We start from the raw sequence: 16,294 nt of genomic DNA, 5'->3' as shown, positions 1-16,294 counted from the left end.
TCTTGCCAATCATGGCAGGAACGTTTATTACAGACTGCTTATCTCTTGCCAGCCTCGGAAGCCTGGGAGATACCTGATTGTTGGGCAACAGCACAAAACAGAAGGAAAACACAAGTAACTAAGAGACAATTTCCAAACACGGCAGTAGCTGCATTCTCTGGAGCAAACAATCAAAGGGCGCAGTGGGTACCAGCAGTCCCCGGGGAGGGAGAACAGGGAGCCCAGGGAGGGGCGGCACGAGGAAAATCTGACCGTCTAGCCAGGGAGTGCCTGCCTTAACTTCCTTCCGGAGACCGCCCTGTCTCCTGATGCTACCTTAATGGTCACGGTGGCATCCCGTTATCCAGGCTCTGTGGCTGGCGCTCCACACAGGTCTCTCTTTAAGCAGTGATTTATGAAAATGTGGATTCATGAGACTGATAAATGAGGAGATAATTATTCAGACTGTGAAAGGAATCACTAAAGGAACTCCCCTGCTGCAGCTGAGCACCTCAGCAGTACACATGTGGCATCAAAGAAAAGTGGGTGTTTTTTAACGGATAGCTTACTTTGCATAAAAAGCTGCCTTTAGTGTCAGGGATTCAGAAAAATCAGATTAAGTCCCTGCCCTTTCGGAGATGGAGCCCCCAGCCACCCGCTGCCCTGTCACTCTCTATTCCCTTACAGATTCAGTTTGTTTCAGAGCACGTGTCTCCCTGCCTCATGCTATGGAATGGTATCTGTGTGCCTGTTTATTCTCCCTTCCTGCCCCCTGGGTGTGGGGTCCGTGATGAGTGTGAGGAACGGTGAGGAATACTCTCAATATTTCTGGAACTCAAGGTCTAGCAGGAGAGAGAAGGCATGGACGCGCACCCTAATACAGCCACCGTGTATCTAACCACGTCACAGGCATCGTTTCCACTTACCTCGTAATGGCCTTTGGGGTCACTTGCGCAGAGAGCTCTTCTGTTCAGAAGAGGAGGTGGAGGCACTGTGAGCTAGAGCACAGGGTGTCACGTGATGGGCTGTGACGGGGGGTGGGGGGGGACATGAGATGCTTGACGGCTGGGCGGTCAGGGCACAAGCAGGGGTCCAGGTGGTGAGAGGGCGTAGCTGAGCTCAAAGGGCAGGTGGCGTGTTGCTCACGGGCCTAACTGTGACCGGGTTTATGACTGAACCATCTCGGTCTCTAAGCGCCACAGTTACTGTGTGACTGTGGGCTGGCCACATGCCTCCTCTGGACCTCATTTACCCCCAGAATCAACTGAGGGGCTCTCTAAGGGTCAGGCGTTCAAGGATTATCTGGACATCATTTGAGAAGGCGTGTTTATCATTAAAATGATGGTGATGACGATGATGATGGAGAAAGTATACTTGGACGGGTGGGCTTACTGTGGACCTCCAAGCACCTCGTCCTGCTTAATCCTTCACTGGCCCAGGGATTAAGTTCCTACCATTGATCTGTTTTATAGATGAATTTGCCCAAGGTCAGAGACCCGAGGAAGCAGCCAGGATTTAAATTCCAGTCCATGAGGCTCCAGAGCCCGTCTCCCAGCCACATCATTGTGCCATTGCTTGTCTCCTCACCAGGCATCATGCCGCAGGGGCTCCAAGCAAGGAGAGTTCAGAGGAGAAGCAGTGGCTCCCAGGTGGGGGCTTCTTGGAGGTGGTGTCACTGCAGTGCAGCCTTGAAGGATGCAGAGGAGGAAGGCAGTGGTGCAAAGAGCCTGCCATTCCTCCCAGAACCTGGGGGCCCACAGGCTCTGTAATCTGTGTTCTAGGATGTCACCACCCCCCACCCATGTGGGTGGAGGACAGAGCTCCGTACTGGAGGCTCTGCCATTTCCCAGCTTTCGTGACCTTGGGCAATTCCCTACACCTCTCGGGGCCTGTTTCCTCTTCTGTAAAATGAGACCAAGGATGCCTGTGGCTCATGAGGATGGAAGAGGATACCAGATGAATCTCCAGCTCAGAGACGGGCCTGTCCAAGGCCTGCCCTGGGTGCTGGTTCTCCCCTTTCTTCTTTCTGCCTGAATCTCCTCTTGGGGCAGTGGGTTCACCTCTCATATGGGTACGTTTTCCTATAAATTTCCCTCAAACAACCTTTTTCAAAAAGCAAATACCGGGCTTCCCTGGTGGCGCAGTGGTTGTGAGTCCGCCTGCCGATGCAGGGGACACGGGTTCGTGCCCAGTCCAGGAAGATCCCACATGCCGCGGAGCGGCTGGGCCCGTGAGCCACGGCCACTGAGCCTGCGCGTCCGGAGCCTGTGCTCCGCAACGGGAGAAGCCAAGCAGTGAGAGGCCCGCGTACCACAAAAAAAAAAAAAAAAGAAAGAAAGAAAAGCAAATAACATTGCTGGATTCTTAGATCTTAGATCTGCCACATCTAGTGCGTATATTACAGTCCCTCTTGGCCGTTAGCCCTTAACTGTTCCTCATATCTCAGCCCTTTGATGATTCTGGTTGCGTTTTCATGAGTCCTGTTGGCCATGATTACATCTTTCCCGAAGCTGAGTGACTAGAATCACTAAGCACCCTCTGGGCGAGGGCTGTACGGGGTGAAACAGGGCGGCCACACCTCCACTCTCCCCGGTCCTCTCCTGGAGCACATGACCACTTTCTGCGCTTCCGGCATAGTCGCAGGTGGCCTTGTGCTCACCTGCCGCTGCCTGGGGAGTTCCTTGAGGGCCAGGGCTGTGTGGTGGGCACCTGTTCTTTTTGCCTGTCCAGCAAGTCTCCCCCATCTTCCAAACACAGCCCCTCAGGTTCCCCTTGGGAACCGCTCCCCTCCTCCTCTTACTCCTCGTGGTTTGGGTGAGACTCACACCGTCGCCCAGGTTAATGGGGTGGCCCAGGAGTGGCCAGGCAGACCCTGCCACCCCCACCAGGAACAGGGTGGCGATTGGCTCAGGGATGGGAACGGGGCCCCAGCCAGGCCTACGGGGGCCCTCCTCAGTGCTTTTGCTGGAACTATTAGGAAAGATGCGTTCTCTTCCCCTCGAGGTGGGATGTAAGTGTGGGGCTTCCAGTGGCTGCCTTGACCTCCGTGAGGGAAGTACCTGCCTGAGATGATTCCAACATGAGAAAACAGAACTGAGAGATGGAGAGTGACTGCTTTCAGTGACCCAGTTTGAGTGCCTGGATCCAACTATGCCTGAAGCCAGTGTATCATCCTGGATGTGTTAATTTCACAAGTCAGTACGTTTCGTTGTTTAAAGTCATTTACCTTGGGTTCCTGTCCCTTCAAGCAAAGGAGCGCTAACTAATACAGTCTGTGTCTCCCTCATTGCAATGTTCTTCTTCATACCAGTGGTAATGCTAGGCACTGAGAAGGTACTCAGTGGAATCCTGCTGAATGAATAGAAGAATAATGTCACCAGCATCTTGTGGGCAGCTGTGTTCTGGGCAGATGTCTAAGAACTCAGCCCAGTGATTGCACACCCCCTTCTTGGGTCACAAGGCAACGCAGATAAGCAGCCTGGGTTTTCACCTTCCTCTATGCCCAATATAAAGTTTAGAGGCTGGTTTTCTACCCAGTCTTGTAACTACATTTCCAAGTCAATTTCAGTTTATTCCCACAAAACTCCTCCGTAGTGAACTTAGAGCCATTGGCAACCCTGGCAGGATTCTCTCCTTTTGATTATTGATGACAATGTCAAACAAAACATAAATAAGAAAGTACGGCCCAGCTCCACCACTTCCTGGCTGCATGACCGTGGGCAAATTGCTTGCTGTCCTGGTCTCTGCTTCCTTATCTGTAAAATGGGTGCAATAACTGTACCAATGGGGTTGAGGTGCCTGCCACACAACTGGCACTCCAGCAAAGGTGCCTTTTCAGGCTTCATCTGACGACAGCTCAGGGGCACTCCCACTCTGCAGGTCTCCATTTGGAGGTGTTCTAGCTCTACTTTCTAATTTCCTGTCATCAAGCCAGCTCTCTCTTGGTGACAACACATCCCCCAAATTTTATGGCAGCTCCATGTTGACATATTTTTTAATGGCCTTTGTGCTGCAACCTCATCTCTGGATCTGTTCAGCTATGTTATTGGTCTGTGCCCTTTGATCACGCACGTACTGATCTCTCGATTAATGAGAAGCAATTTGCTCATAAAGAACTACGACAGGGGCTTCCCTGGTGGCGCAGTGGTCGAGAGTCCGCCTGCCGATGCAGGGGACACGGGTTCGTGCTCCGGTCCGGGAAGATCCCACGTGCCGCGGAGCGGCTGGGCCCGTGAGCCATGGCCGCTGGGCCTGCGTGTCCGGAGCCTGTGCTCCGCAGCGGGAGGGGCCACGGCAGTGGGAGGCCCGCGTACCGCAAAAAAAAAAAAAGAACTATGACACTCTCCTCCCAGACAAGTCACATGCATATGATTCAATGATCGCCCAGGTGTTCAGTGGCACCATCCAGCCTGCCAGAAACTGAATAAAAACATTCTGTTCCTGGCATTAATGATGACAAAAACCCACATAGGTCTAATCAGCACAAGCCTGGGTTTGAGGCTGCCCCTGGGATGGAGAGACATGAGTGCAGAGCAGCTGGGCACATGGGATGTTGCCTGGCATTTCTGGCTGGTCCTGGAGAGTTGATCTATTCAGAAGTTCTCTATGGGGGGCGGGACCACCTTGCAAGGAGGCATCTGGAATGCGGGCAGGTATTGTTGTCATAGATACTGGGGGTCTTAGTGGAATTAAGTAAAGGGGTGGGTAGGCAGGGATGCTAAACTCCTACAACACGTGGGACAATCCCGCACCATAAAAACTTGCCCCATGTGACATGCCACCAGGGCCCCAGTTGACAAGCACCGGGAATCCAGCCCATCACACAAGGCTGAATTCACATTCAGAATAACAACCCGCAGACTCTCTTACCTACAGGACCCCAAGCCCAGGCCACAACACAAAGCCCCGCATTAGTACCCCTGTCCTTCCCCGTCCTGCAGATCTGTCTGGGGGACCTACGGAATTCCTCTGTTTGTTTTGTGCTTTGATTTGAATTCATTACCAACATTTTAAAACTCAGGAGACTTCACCACACAAATCCAGATTTCCAGTTTCTCTGGTCACCTTGGAGGATATGGACCCCTTGGCCCGTGAGAGTTCCAGGTGCCCACTGTCCCCACTGAGCCCGCTTCACTCCCTGACTGTCCCCTCCTAGCATCGGAGTTTGCAAACCCAGCTTTCTGTAAGGTTCCAGGCCTGAAGACAAACCACAGTGAACTGCAAATGAACTTGAGCAGCCCTGCAAAGGCATGGAGGACACGATACCCACTCTCTTTCAAACCAGACCACAAGCCTTGACCCCAGTCACTACACGTGGCATGGCTGCAGGCTTTTGTAAGAACCAGCACTCCAGAGTCAAAATCAGGACTGATTGAACTTTAAATGACATCAACCAACTTCAAACACAAGTGTAAAAGGACTCCTCCTTTATACAACAAGGCATGATTACAGGCTCAGATTTCCAGGGACCTTCAAAGCCTGTGAGATCACAGGTTGGCCTATTCAGGTGACTAATGCACAGGCCCTGCCAAATTCTAGCTTTTCATAGCAAACCCAGCTTCTCCCAGAACCGAAGCAGGGAAGCGAGAGGTGGCTCTGACACGTCGAACAGTTTGCTACAGCTCAGTCAAAAGATGCAATTAAATCAGTGAATGGAGAAATAGGAACTGGGATGGCAGATATTATTCCAAGCTTCTGAGTGGAGGGTGATTGCATCCCATTCCTATGTGAGAGAGCCTGCATGCTGTTAATAAATCTAAATAGGATTTTGATTTGGCTAATATGAAGGGCAGCCGTTGAGCGGCTTCATCTTACCGGTTCCTCTGCTGCAGCAATATTAAATACTCATCGTGTTTCTCATCAAAGTCTGTCGCCATGTCCTTAGTGTAACCCTGAAATGAAGAAACAGAGCGGTGTGATATCGGAATGCAGGGAAGCTTTACTGAAGCCTGGGTACAGCACACGCCACACAGGAGGCCGAGAGGCCAAGAGGCTGACCTTGACGAAGGCCCAGCTCCCTGGGCGCATCACCCTGGTGACCCAGAGCCCCAGAGACTGTCTGATGGCCCTCTGGGTCTTGAACATACACAACTAACAATCTACGAAAAGAAGGTCGATTCCCCAGCCTTGCCACTGTTCCTTCCTCCCATGTCCTATAAAATCAAGGACTCTGAGAAGACTTGGGCTTTACTGTTTCCTCCACACTCATGATTTTGTGATCTCAGTTGTCCCAACCAGATGGAACCCAGATCAGTTGTTTAAGAGGGGAAGCTCAGGCTTCCCTGGTGGCGCAGTGGTTGAGAGTCCACCTGCCGATGCAGGGGACACGGGTTCGTGCCCCGGTCTGGGAAGATCCCACATGCCACGGAGCGGCTGGGCCCGTGAGCCATGGCCGCTGAGCCTGCGCGTCCGGAGCCTGTGCTCCGCAACGTGAGAGGCCACAACAGTGAGAGGCCCGCGTACCGCAAAAAAAAAAAAAAAAAGAGGGGAAGCTCATCTTTCTCTTGCCATTGTACGAAAAATGCACGCTTATTATAAACAACTCAGTCATTACAAAAATATATGACCCCCCCAAAAAAATATATGACCCAGAGAGTGAAGGCTCCTTTAAAGCAGACATTTGTGGTTTCCTGCTTCCTCTTCCGGCCACCGAACTCTTTATTTCTTCGGGGGAACCATTCAGCCCCCTTTTTTCAGTTCACTGGCTTCCTTAGATGCCCATGAAAGTTCCTTTGGTCTCCTCTTGGGTCACATGACCTTGGCCTTCATCTCAACCATCAACATATTTCTTCCCTCAGCCACAACGATTCACTAGTCCAGGGATGAGCCATGGCCTGAGCACGGCCCTTGAAAGTCAGCCCTGGGACTTTGCTAATACTCCTGGGGAAAAAGCTGTTCTCTTTCCACTGGGGTGCTAAAGTGATGAGATGCAGGCCTGGAATTGCCTGAGAATGAAGTCAAGAAAGAAGACAGCAGATCCCAGAGATGGAGAGGAGAGATTCCCAATAACATAATTTGAGCCCCTGGATCCACCCATGCCTGAAGAAGTACTGGTACAACTTAGTTATTGCTTTAAAGTTTCAGCTGAGTTTCTGCCCTTTGTAGCCAAAAGAATTATAAGTTATATACCGTAACCTGACCATTAGAGATAACCCCTATTAGAATTTGTTACAGCTTTATGGAGGGATAATAAATGTATAATAAACTATACATATTAAAAGCGACATGTATATACCAGTAAAACCCCCATTACAATCTGATACATATTTCTCTAGATGTTTTTCTTTGTTTACAATATACATATGTTCATATTTATAAATACAAACACACACATTCTTTTAAACAAAAGTAGGATTATACTGTAAACAATGCTTTGTAATTTTCTACGTTTCTTAACTAACTTTTTGCCAAGGAATGGATTAAAGGGACAATACCAGCTTCATTCTAGTCACAAGGCACAGGGATTAAGTGTTAAATGGCAAGTAAGACATTTGTAAGAGAAACACAATTTGTGTGAAAATCCTAACGATTATCATGGGAAGAAGAAAAAAAAGAATCTCCATCATTCTGTTCTTAGCACCTCAAAATCTGGCCTTAACCCCACTAATCTACCAGAACTCACCCCAAGGGTGACTCATAACCTCCTTAAGCAAATATAATAGCTCTTCCCAACTTCATCCTTTTCGACTGCTCCGGGCCATGGGGAGCTGTTCCCACCCATCCGTCCCCAAATTCCCCTAGTGTAGCTTCTGCGGTTCTGAATGAGCCTCCCTTCCCTCCTGCACCTTCTCTGGCTGCCCTTCCTCCTTGGCCTTGGACGTGGATGGCCACTGTCTCTGTCCATCTCACCTCTCTGGGTCTCTCTCCCTCTGTCTTCTCTTCTTCTGATACAAGGAAATGGGTCCCCTGGATGGGGAAGCCAGAGAGTCACTGCTAGTCCAGGGCTGACAGCCCAGTCCCCTTCTCTCCCCTTTTCCTATAGGACTCCAGGTTGTGGCCATCTGCTTCCCTCTTTCCCTGTCACCCCCACTTTTCCTCCCAGGCTCCCCTCTCTCTGGGCCACCTGGGGACAGGATGCTGTACTCCCATCTTCTCTCACCCGATGTCTCTGAAGCCTCTGGATTTTCCTGGGGTTTTCCGGCTTAACTAATCTGGCCAATCAGTGGCCAATCAGTGGGGAATAATAAGAAAGGGTGATTTTATGAAATCATAAGAAATTTAAACAAACTAGCAATAGGTGTTCCTATTCCTATTTCCCTGGCTTCCTGAGATGCCCAGAGATGTTCCCTTGTCCTCCTCGGGACTGAGCCCTGCCTCACCTTGACTGCGAGAAAAGCACTGTGACCTCCGCCCTCTGGACAGCTGGTTGGTTGCGGGACACTGGGTCTGGAGAGGATTCACAGTTCCTTCCACAACAACGTGTGTACGATGCGGACAGTTGACGCAGCAATTCCATATACATGATTCTCCTTTGATTATTGCAGCAGCCTTTGAAGTGGTTATTATTACCCCATTTAAGATACAAGGAAACCCATCCCATGCATCTCCCCGGAATACGGATCCTACTCCATGGCAATTTACATAACCATTTTGAGATATTAAAATGACCACTGATATATTATGGTATGTAATGAAATAGTCAATGACATTTTTAGATGAAATATGAGACTTCAGAGAAATCTCAGCTTGGGGTGGGCTGTCCTGGGCTTTGACCTCAAACCCTCAGGGAATACATTTATTTGTCTCTGCCAGGAGGGAGATGTCATAGGAAAGATTTGAAGAGCTCAGGCATATATCCAGCCAAACTACTCACCAGCCCCGTGCTTCTCAAATTCTGCTGTGAACACAAATCACCTGGGGATTGTGCTGAAATGCAGGCTCTCCTTCCGTAGGACTGGGAAGGGTCCCAAGCCCACACGTCTAACAAGCTCCCAGGCAATGCCCGTGGGCCACACTTAGCCAGCAAGGCCCTAGACCAGACCAGCTTATTCCCCACTATTCACAATACGCCCACCTCTAATCAGATCAGCACTGAACTTGAGCTGTGAAGAATGTGAGCTTTGGAGTCCAGACCTGGCTCCAAGTCACAACAGTGCTGTTTGTTTCCTTATCTATCAAATGGAGGTAACAATAGTACCTGTCTGGTTGGATTTGTCTTTCCCTCACAGGGTCACATGTGGGTTGGATGCAATAACAATAAAAAAAAACATAGCACCGTACCTGGCACTTGGGTAGCTCTCAATGAACGTTAGTTACATTTGCATTTATGGAGTTCCATTATTTAACTAGTACTATCCTGGCCCCTCCCCACTCCCAGCCAGCTCATTGCTATCCTGATGCCTTAATCATTCGATTCCCTTTCCCTCCAGCCTCCACCCAAATACTCTCCAAGGCCCAGCTCAGCTCCCCAATTCTCCACGAAGCCTTCCCCTACCATTCTCACCCCCGCTCACTTCAGCTCATTCTGAAACCCTGCAATTAGTATTAAATTATATACAATACAGCGTGAAATCATATATAATTAAGTGCCACATTGTAAGCCTTTAACTATATCTATTGCTCACTCATTATCTGGGGATTTGGAGACCTGGAGGTGAGTCCTGAACTCTGCTACTTACCTTCTCTGAGCCTCAGTTTCCTCATCTGTAAAAAGGGAATAGTAATAAGGTCTACCTGGCAGGGCTGCTCTAAGGATTAACTAGGAGAAAAGTAGAAGTAATTTAGGATCCGTTTCTTTCTTCTTATTGATTCCCCAACTGGATTATAAATTCCTGGAGCACAGAACCGGGGAAGGAGGGGATCATCATGTGGGGAGCCTGGAGTCCTGGGTTCGGGTCTCAGCTTCAACAACATCCAGCTCTGTGATCATATCTGCTAAGGCTGACCAAGTACCCACCTGGTTAACCCTCACCCTGGTCAGACATCAGACACTACTTCTCCCCAGCACGGCATATTTCACTTTGCTGAGGCTTTATTTCTCAGGCTATAAAGCAGAGGCATTAATTAATATTTAAGGCATCCCACAAAGGTGGGAGAAACTTAGAAAGCGCCAGGTTTATCATCACTGTGTTTCAGCAAACACTGATCAAGTGTTTACTGTGTGGCTGTTACCTATGCAATGAGAGTTTAACAAAAAACTGACCCAGCGTGCATTCAGATTCCAACATGCCTGTAGACAGTACCCAACCGCCAGCCAGGGCCCGATCTGCACAACTCTGCCCCCATTCCTGTTGTGTGCGGTGTGAATGGCACCCCCTGCTTTCATGTACCCAGTCAAGCAACACACACTGGCCAGGGGTCCCTAATATGGGGGATGGCCCGCAGGGGGCTCTGGGGACATCAATTCAACTGACTGCACAAGGGTACTATTCTGGGAAGAGAGTCCATAACTTTCATCACCAAGGGTGTCTGAGGCCAAAAGAAAGAGACAAGTGATGACAGCAAAATGTATAAAATGTGATGCCAAGGATCTGAAGGAGGGAACAGAGGAGGCTCCTGAGGGCACGGCCAGGCCCAAATCCTTGGGAGTCATCTTGGAAGCATAACTCACTAACTCACTCTCCCACTCCACGTCCAGTCCATCAGCTCCATGTGAAAAATACCATGTATCCAAAAGCTGACCACTTCTCCCCACTTCCCCACTACCACACTGGTTCAGGACCCTTCACTGGCCTCCGGCTCCCGCCCTCACCCCTACAGTCCGTTCTCCTTTCTACAGCCGGGGGTCCTGATGAAAGGGAAGTCGAATCATGTCACTTCTCTGCTCTGGACTCTGCACGGGTCCCAGCGGCCACCAGGCCCTGCCCACTGGGCCTCCATCCACGTCCCTGACCTCCTCCCACTGCTCCACCCTCCTCCTCATCACTGCAGTACCCGCAACACCCAGCATGTGCCCACCTCAGGGCCTTAGACCCACCGTTCCTTCCCCCAGGTAAATACCCAGATTCCTCACCTCCTCAAGGCTTGTCTTAGATCTTACCTTCTCGGGGAGGTCCTCCCCAGCCATCCTATTTAAAATTGCAAGCTGTGCGTGCGCGTGTGCTCACATGCGCGCACGCGCACACACACACACACACACGTACACACTCCCAGCCGCTCACTAATAATCTCTACTTTATCTTATTCATCAAGCCTTTTATTTATTGGGCCAACCCCTGCACTAGAATGGAAATTTCATGAAGGTAGGGACTGCATCTGTTTTGATCACTTGTGTATTCCAAGCCCCTAGGACATTGTCTGGCACACAATGGGCCCTAAATGAATAAATAAGGAGACATCTGAGCTGAGATTTGAAAGTTGAAAGTTTGCTGGGCAATAAGAGAAAGGCATTCCAGGCAGCTGGAGCAGCACAGGCAAAGGTTTGGGGGCCTGAAAAAGCCTGAAACGTTCATGGATTGGCCAGAAGTTGGGTTTGACTAGAGTGATGGGTGTCGGGGAGGCGTGAGTTAAGTACGGGAAAAGGTTTAAGGAATTTGGACGTGATGCGAAAGCAAAGTCCCACTGCCATTATTGTTATCCTTATAATCTTTATCCCTAATGCTGGCCCCAGAGATGGTGCAGAATTTTATCAATGGCCATATTATTAATTCTCTCTGGGGGAAAAAGAAATGGAATTGGAGAGGAACGCCAAGAATCAGTTATGCTTAAAGGAACTCGACAGAGTCTATATTTCAGGGATCACGTATTCCTCTGAGGCCAGAATATTGGAATTCTCCTAAACAGGGTTGATTTAGCGAGTGCCAGAGCCTGAGCTGCATTAACGAGCAGCTTAGAGCATAGGGCTGGTTTCCAGGGCTGGAGGACATTGAGGACCTGACTTTGTAGGTGTCAAGTCCCAGCGGAGAAGAACAATAACTTGGAATGGTCTAATAATGAGCTGTGAACACACTGTGTGGGGGCACCACAGAGTTCTTGAAGCACTTCCGCACACCTGACTGACTACTCCACCTGCCCTGCCCCTCCCCCTCCCCCAAATGCCACATCTTAACTGAGGGATGATTTATGAGCGACAAGCAAGGTTACTGGAGCCCAGTCTTTGGGCCGCTTTAATGACCATTTATGATGCTCTCTGTGGTGCTTATTGTGGCTGTCTGCAATAATGCTATGCCCTGGGGTCATTATCCCCATTTTACAGAGGAGGAAACTGAGGCTTTGAAAGCTGAAGCGAATTGCCCAAAGGCCATGTCCAAGTGGAGATAGTGGACAGTTGTTGTTTCTGTCGGTTTAGCATCTATTCATTTTCTTCTAGTTACATCGTCTTGGTTTTCCTTTGGGAAACCACCTCTCCTCCACTCTCAATCCATGTGGTGTGGGTGGAAATAACACTGCTGGCACTTCAAGGGCGAGCACATGACAGAGGCCTGGCCACTCAAGGCCAGGCTACTCTGGCTAGTCCGTTTCCCTGGCCATGTGACTGGTTTAGGGCTAGGCACATGCCCAAAGCCAGGCCAACAGACTCAACCCAGGGATTGGTTGAATCTGCTGGAAAAGTCCGTCTTCCTCTTCCCCTGGAATTATTAGCTGATGTGAGCCGAGAGCTACAAGGGCCACCAAAAGGAAGAAGTCATTTTTTTAATTTATTTTTTTGGGGGGGGTACGCAGGCCTCTCACTGTTGTGGCCTCTCCCATTGCAGAGCACAGGCTCCGGACACGCAGGCTCAGCGGCCATGGCTCACGGGCCCAGCCGCTCCGTGGCATGTGGGATCTTCCCAGACCGGGGCACGAACCCATGTCCCCTGCATCGGCAGGTGGACTCTCAACCACTGCGCCACCAGGGAAGCCCCTGTCGTAGTTCTTTATGAGCAAATTGCTTCTCATTAATCGAGAGATCAGTACGTGCGTGATCAAAGGGCTGGGTAGATGTGCCAATAAAAATCACATACTATTCGCATACCAGGTAGATAATCCAAAGAAGACTTTGGGTTATTTCTCAAATACCTATGCACCATTATTTACTGCAACCAATGTACACCTTGAGATTTTATACTTAGTTTCAGGTTTGTAGAATATTGACGCAGATCCAGAATCTAGGGCTTCCTCCTGGTCTCCAGGACATGGTATGCTGTATCTTTATGAAAATGTTTTTCTTCCACGGCTATCTAAAAAATCATTTTCAATACATAGCCACTAGAAAATAATTAACGTTTCTTTGTATTCTCAGAAAAGTTTCCTTGTAAGATGGCAATGTGTATTATAAACTATCTTTTAGGCTGGCAAATATAGATTTTTCTTTTTTTAATCTTGAATGAGCTTGCTTCAAAAAGGAAACTTTATATTAACGCCATAAATGGAAAATCATTATCGCCTGCCATAAACCGAAGGCAAACAGAAATACGGCCCTGCTGAAATAGCACGTTTACATGCCACCTGCAGTGCTGTGCAAGTGTGCAAACCACACACTGGGAAGCTCGGTGCCCGAAATTCCACGTCCACACAACCCTGAGAGGCGGGAGGTGCTGACCTCATCTCCCCAATTCATTTGTTCACTCAATATTTATTGAACACCTCTTCTGGACACACAGTGGGCACATCAAAGTCTCCACTATCATGGAGCTCACATTCTAGCAAGAGGAGACAAGTAATTAAAAAAAAAAAGTAAATATATAGTATGTCAAATGATGCTCAGTGCTATAGAAAATAGGAGGTAGAGAAAAACAGAGGGAGTGGGGAGAGAGGTGCTATTTTAGCCAGGGGGTCAGAGAAGGCCTCTGGCGAAATGACTTTTGAGCAGAGACTGAAGGAAGTGGAGGAGATGAACCCCTGTGGGAATCTGGACAAAGGGGGTTTCCAGGTGGCAGGAACAGCAAGTGCAAAGGCCCTGAGATGGGGGGCGGAGGCCATGGTGAGGACTCTGGTCTTACTATGAGGTGACCAGGAGGCTAGTGGAGGGTTTTGAGCAGACCTGCCATGGGCTGAGGCTGTTCCCACCATCCACCCTGAGAAGAGCTTGGGAGGGGACGTAGGCCTGCAGGGCCCACTGGAAGCCCAGTAGTGTAAACAGCCTCTGGCTGCTAAGGAGGGAACAAGGCACGCCTGCCCTTGAACTCCCAGACTGGTGCTAAACTGATTTAGGGCAGCTGTTACCTGTCAGAGCCTCTAATCCCACAGCACCCGTCACTTGGCCTGATGAGAGGAGAGAGGCGGCCTGGGTGGAATTTTCCCTCCAATCTCTGCCTCCACCACTTGATTTGCATCCGAGAATTTTTCCTTCTAACGGAATGAACCTCTCACAGAGCGCATCCATCACCAGGACCTTACCTATCACCTCCTGCCCAGCAAGCTGGGCTGCCTGAGTGGACGCTCTCCTCCCAGGGCTGCCCCCCCGCCCCCTAAAAGGGGAGCACTCAGGGCCCCTCCCCACTGATTCAACAAAGACTCCTTGAGCTTCTCCTATGGGTTGGGTGCTGCGCTAAGGGCCCGAGACAGAGATGGATGTAATCTGGCTCCACCACCCTCCTGACCTCATTCCCACCTCTTGCACCCCCCTCAGCCCAATAGCTCTTCAGGCTGTTTCTCAGAGAGGCCCCTTCCTCCTCAGGGCCGAGGTACTTGCTCTTCCCCCTGCCTGGATGGCTTCCTCTTGTTCATGGGCATGTGTGGCCCTTCTTGGGGCCTCTTCTGACTGTCCCCGGCCCTCTCAGCCTCCTCGACGTGGCAGTACTTCCCTCTTTGGAAGTATCTCTGTTTGTTTGTTTGTGGTTCCCCTGCTGGGATGCCAGACCCGTGAGGGCAGGGCCAGCGTATTTGTGGAAAGGAAGGGATGAAGAGGAAGAGAGAGAGAGGGAGGCAGGAAGACAAGATCCCTGTCCTCAAGGAAATTAGAGGAGCAGCAAAGACACTGCTCTGAGGCCATGGAGTAGGTGCTGTGCCGGGGGCAGTGGGTGGAGAGGACGGGTCCTTGGCATCGCTCCGGGGTGGGGCAGGCCCTGCAGAGGAGAGGACAGGTGCTGACGCTAAGGAGCTCAGAGGTGGACGGGGTGGGCAGGGCATCCGGGCGGGAACAGCGTGTGCAAAGGCCCAGTGCCAGGAGACCCTGGGAGCTCATCTCGGGGCTGGGATGGAGAGTGGTCAGAGCATGTTGGTTGATCGCAGGGGAGAGCCCTGGCTTCCGACATTCCAGCCAGCTTAAAGCCCGATGAGGGACAAGGCCTGTTTGCGCCGATGACAAGTGCTGAGTGGTGGGGAAAGCCAGGAAGGGAGTGAAACGTTCTGCTCAAGTCTAGGGCAGTGCAGTGGGGCTCAGGGTCCCCATTTTGATGTTGTCTCACACACTAGTTGAGATCTCTGCCGTGTGAGATCCTGGAGATCCAGGAATGTAAAGGAGACGGTTCGCCCCCATCTCCTCCCTGATCACGTGGGGCTGTGATCCTTTCCTCCCTCCCTCCGTCTCCCCTTCCCCCCCTTTAGGTTGACTGAGCACCTCCTATTCCCCACGGGGACAAGTTCCCTTGCCTTAGGGAATGGACCATCTAGGGAGGGAGGCCAACTTTAAGCAAACGACCCCACCACCAAAGTACATCGTCAGCCATTTCTGGAGGTAGGTGCATGGTGCCTTGAGAGGTTTTCAATGGGAAACACGACTGTGGCAGGGAGGTGAGGTGACGCTCCATGGAAGGGTGACAACAACCACGATGTGAAGGACGAACAAGTTAACTTACGGGCGCAGAGCGGGGTGTGCGCTAAGGAAAATGGACGCACGTGTGAAGGCCACGTGGTGAGAGGGAGCAGAGAGTAAGAGTGAGACAAGCTGGGATGTGGGACCCTTTGCTGCAGTGCTGCAGTGCTTGCACCTGGACAAATGTCTCCTCAAGCTACAAATTACAAAGAAACTATAAGGGACTAAAAATAACTGTGTGCATGTGCAGTTGGGGCAAATTATAGACAAAAAGATACAGAAAGACCAAAAAAAGCCCCAAATGACACTTCTGAAGGGCCGGGAGCAAAAGCAGGGTACTGCGCATGCCCCCAGCACTCACCACCTAAGGGGTGGGCAAACCACCTAAGCCACGCCTCCGACCCCACCCCTGGACACACCCCTACCCTCACCCCATATAGGGTACCGGCTCCCCGCCCCCACCTCGGGGAGCAAGTAAGGGGACCTGTTACTTGTTCCTGCTCCTTCCGGCGGCTACAGGGGCCTCAGTAAAGCCTTGTCTGAATTTCTTGTCTGGCCTCTAGTCAATTTCTATTGCTTGGGGAAGGCCAAGAACCCTGGTCGGTATCAAGAGGGACAAGGAATGACAGAGGGGCTGGAGCCGGAGGGCAGGGGAGCAGGGGTTGACTCAGGACTGAGCAGGCAAGACCACCATGTGGGCCA

General features: G+C 50.6%; 1 protein-coding gene across 10 annotated transcripts in view; it reads right to left on the bottom strand.

The window, feature by feature from the left end:
* The window catches only part of KIAA0556 (KIAA0556 ortholog), a 201,610-nt gene that overhangs the window by 144,268 nt on the left and 41,048 nt on the right, over window positions 1-16,294 (bottom strand). For 9 of the 10 annotated variants that reach the window (XR_003793117.1, XM_029220374.1, XM_029220375.1 and 6 more), the window contains one exon: window positions 5,794-5,870. Coding sequence is in view for 7 of the 10 variants with exons in the window: in XM_029220374.1 (XP_029076207.1) it covers window positions 5,794-5,870 (77 nt within the window). In the remaining 3 variants the exon portion in view is untranslated. Of the gene's footprint in view, window positions 1-5,793; window positions 5,871-16,294 lie in introns of those variants that run through there. The other variant, XM_029220379.1, reaches the window with a different exon arrangement.

Source organism: Monodon monoceros, unplaced genomic scaffold, assembly GCF_005190385.1.
Source record: "Monodon monoceros isolate NGI ecotype Baffin Bay Population unplaced genomic scaffold, NGI_Narwhal_1 Super_Scaffold_13, whole genome shotgun sequence".
In the NCBI taxonomy this organism is placed as follows: Eukaryota; Metazoa; Chordata; class Mammalia; order Artiodactyla; family Monodontidae; genus Monodon; species Monodon monoceros.
This window is presented reverse-complemented; position numbering and strand designations above follow the sequence as displayed.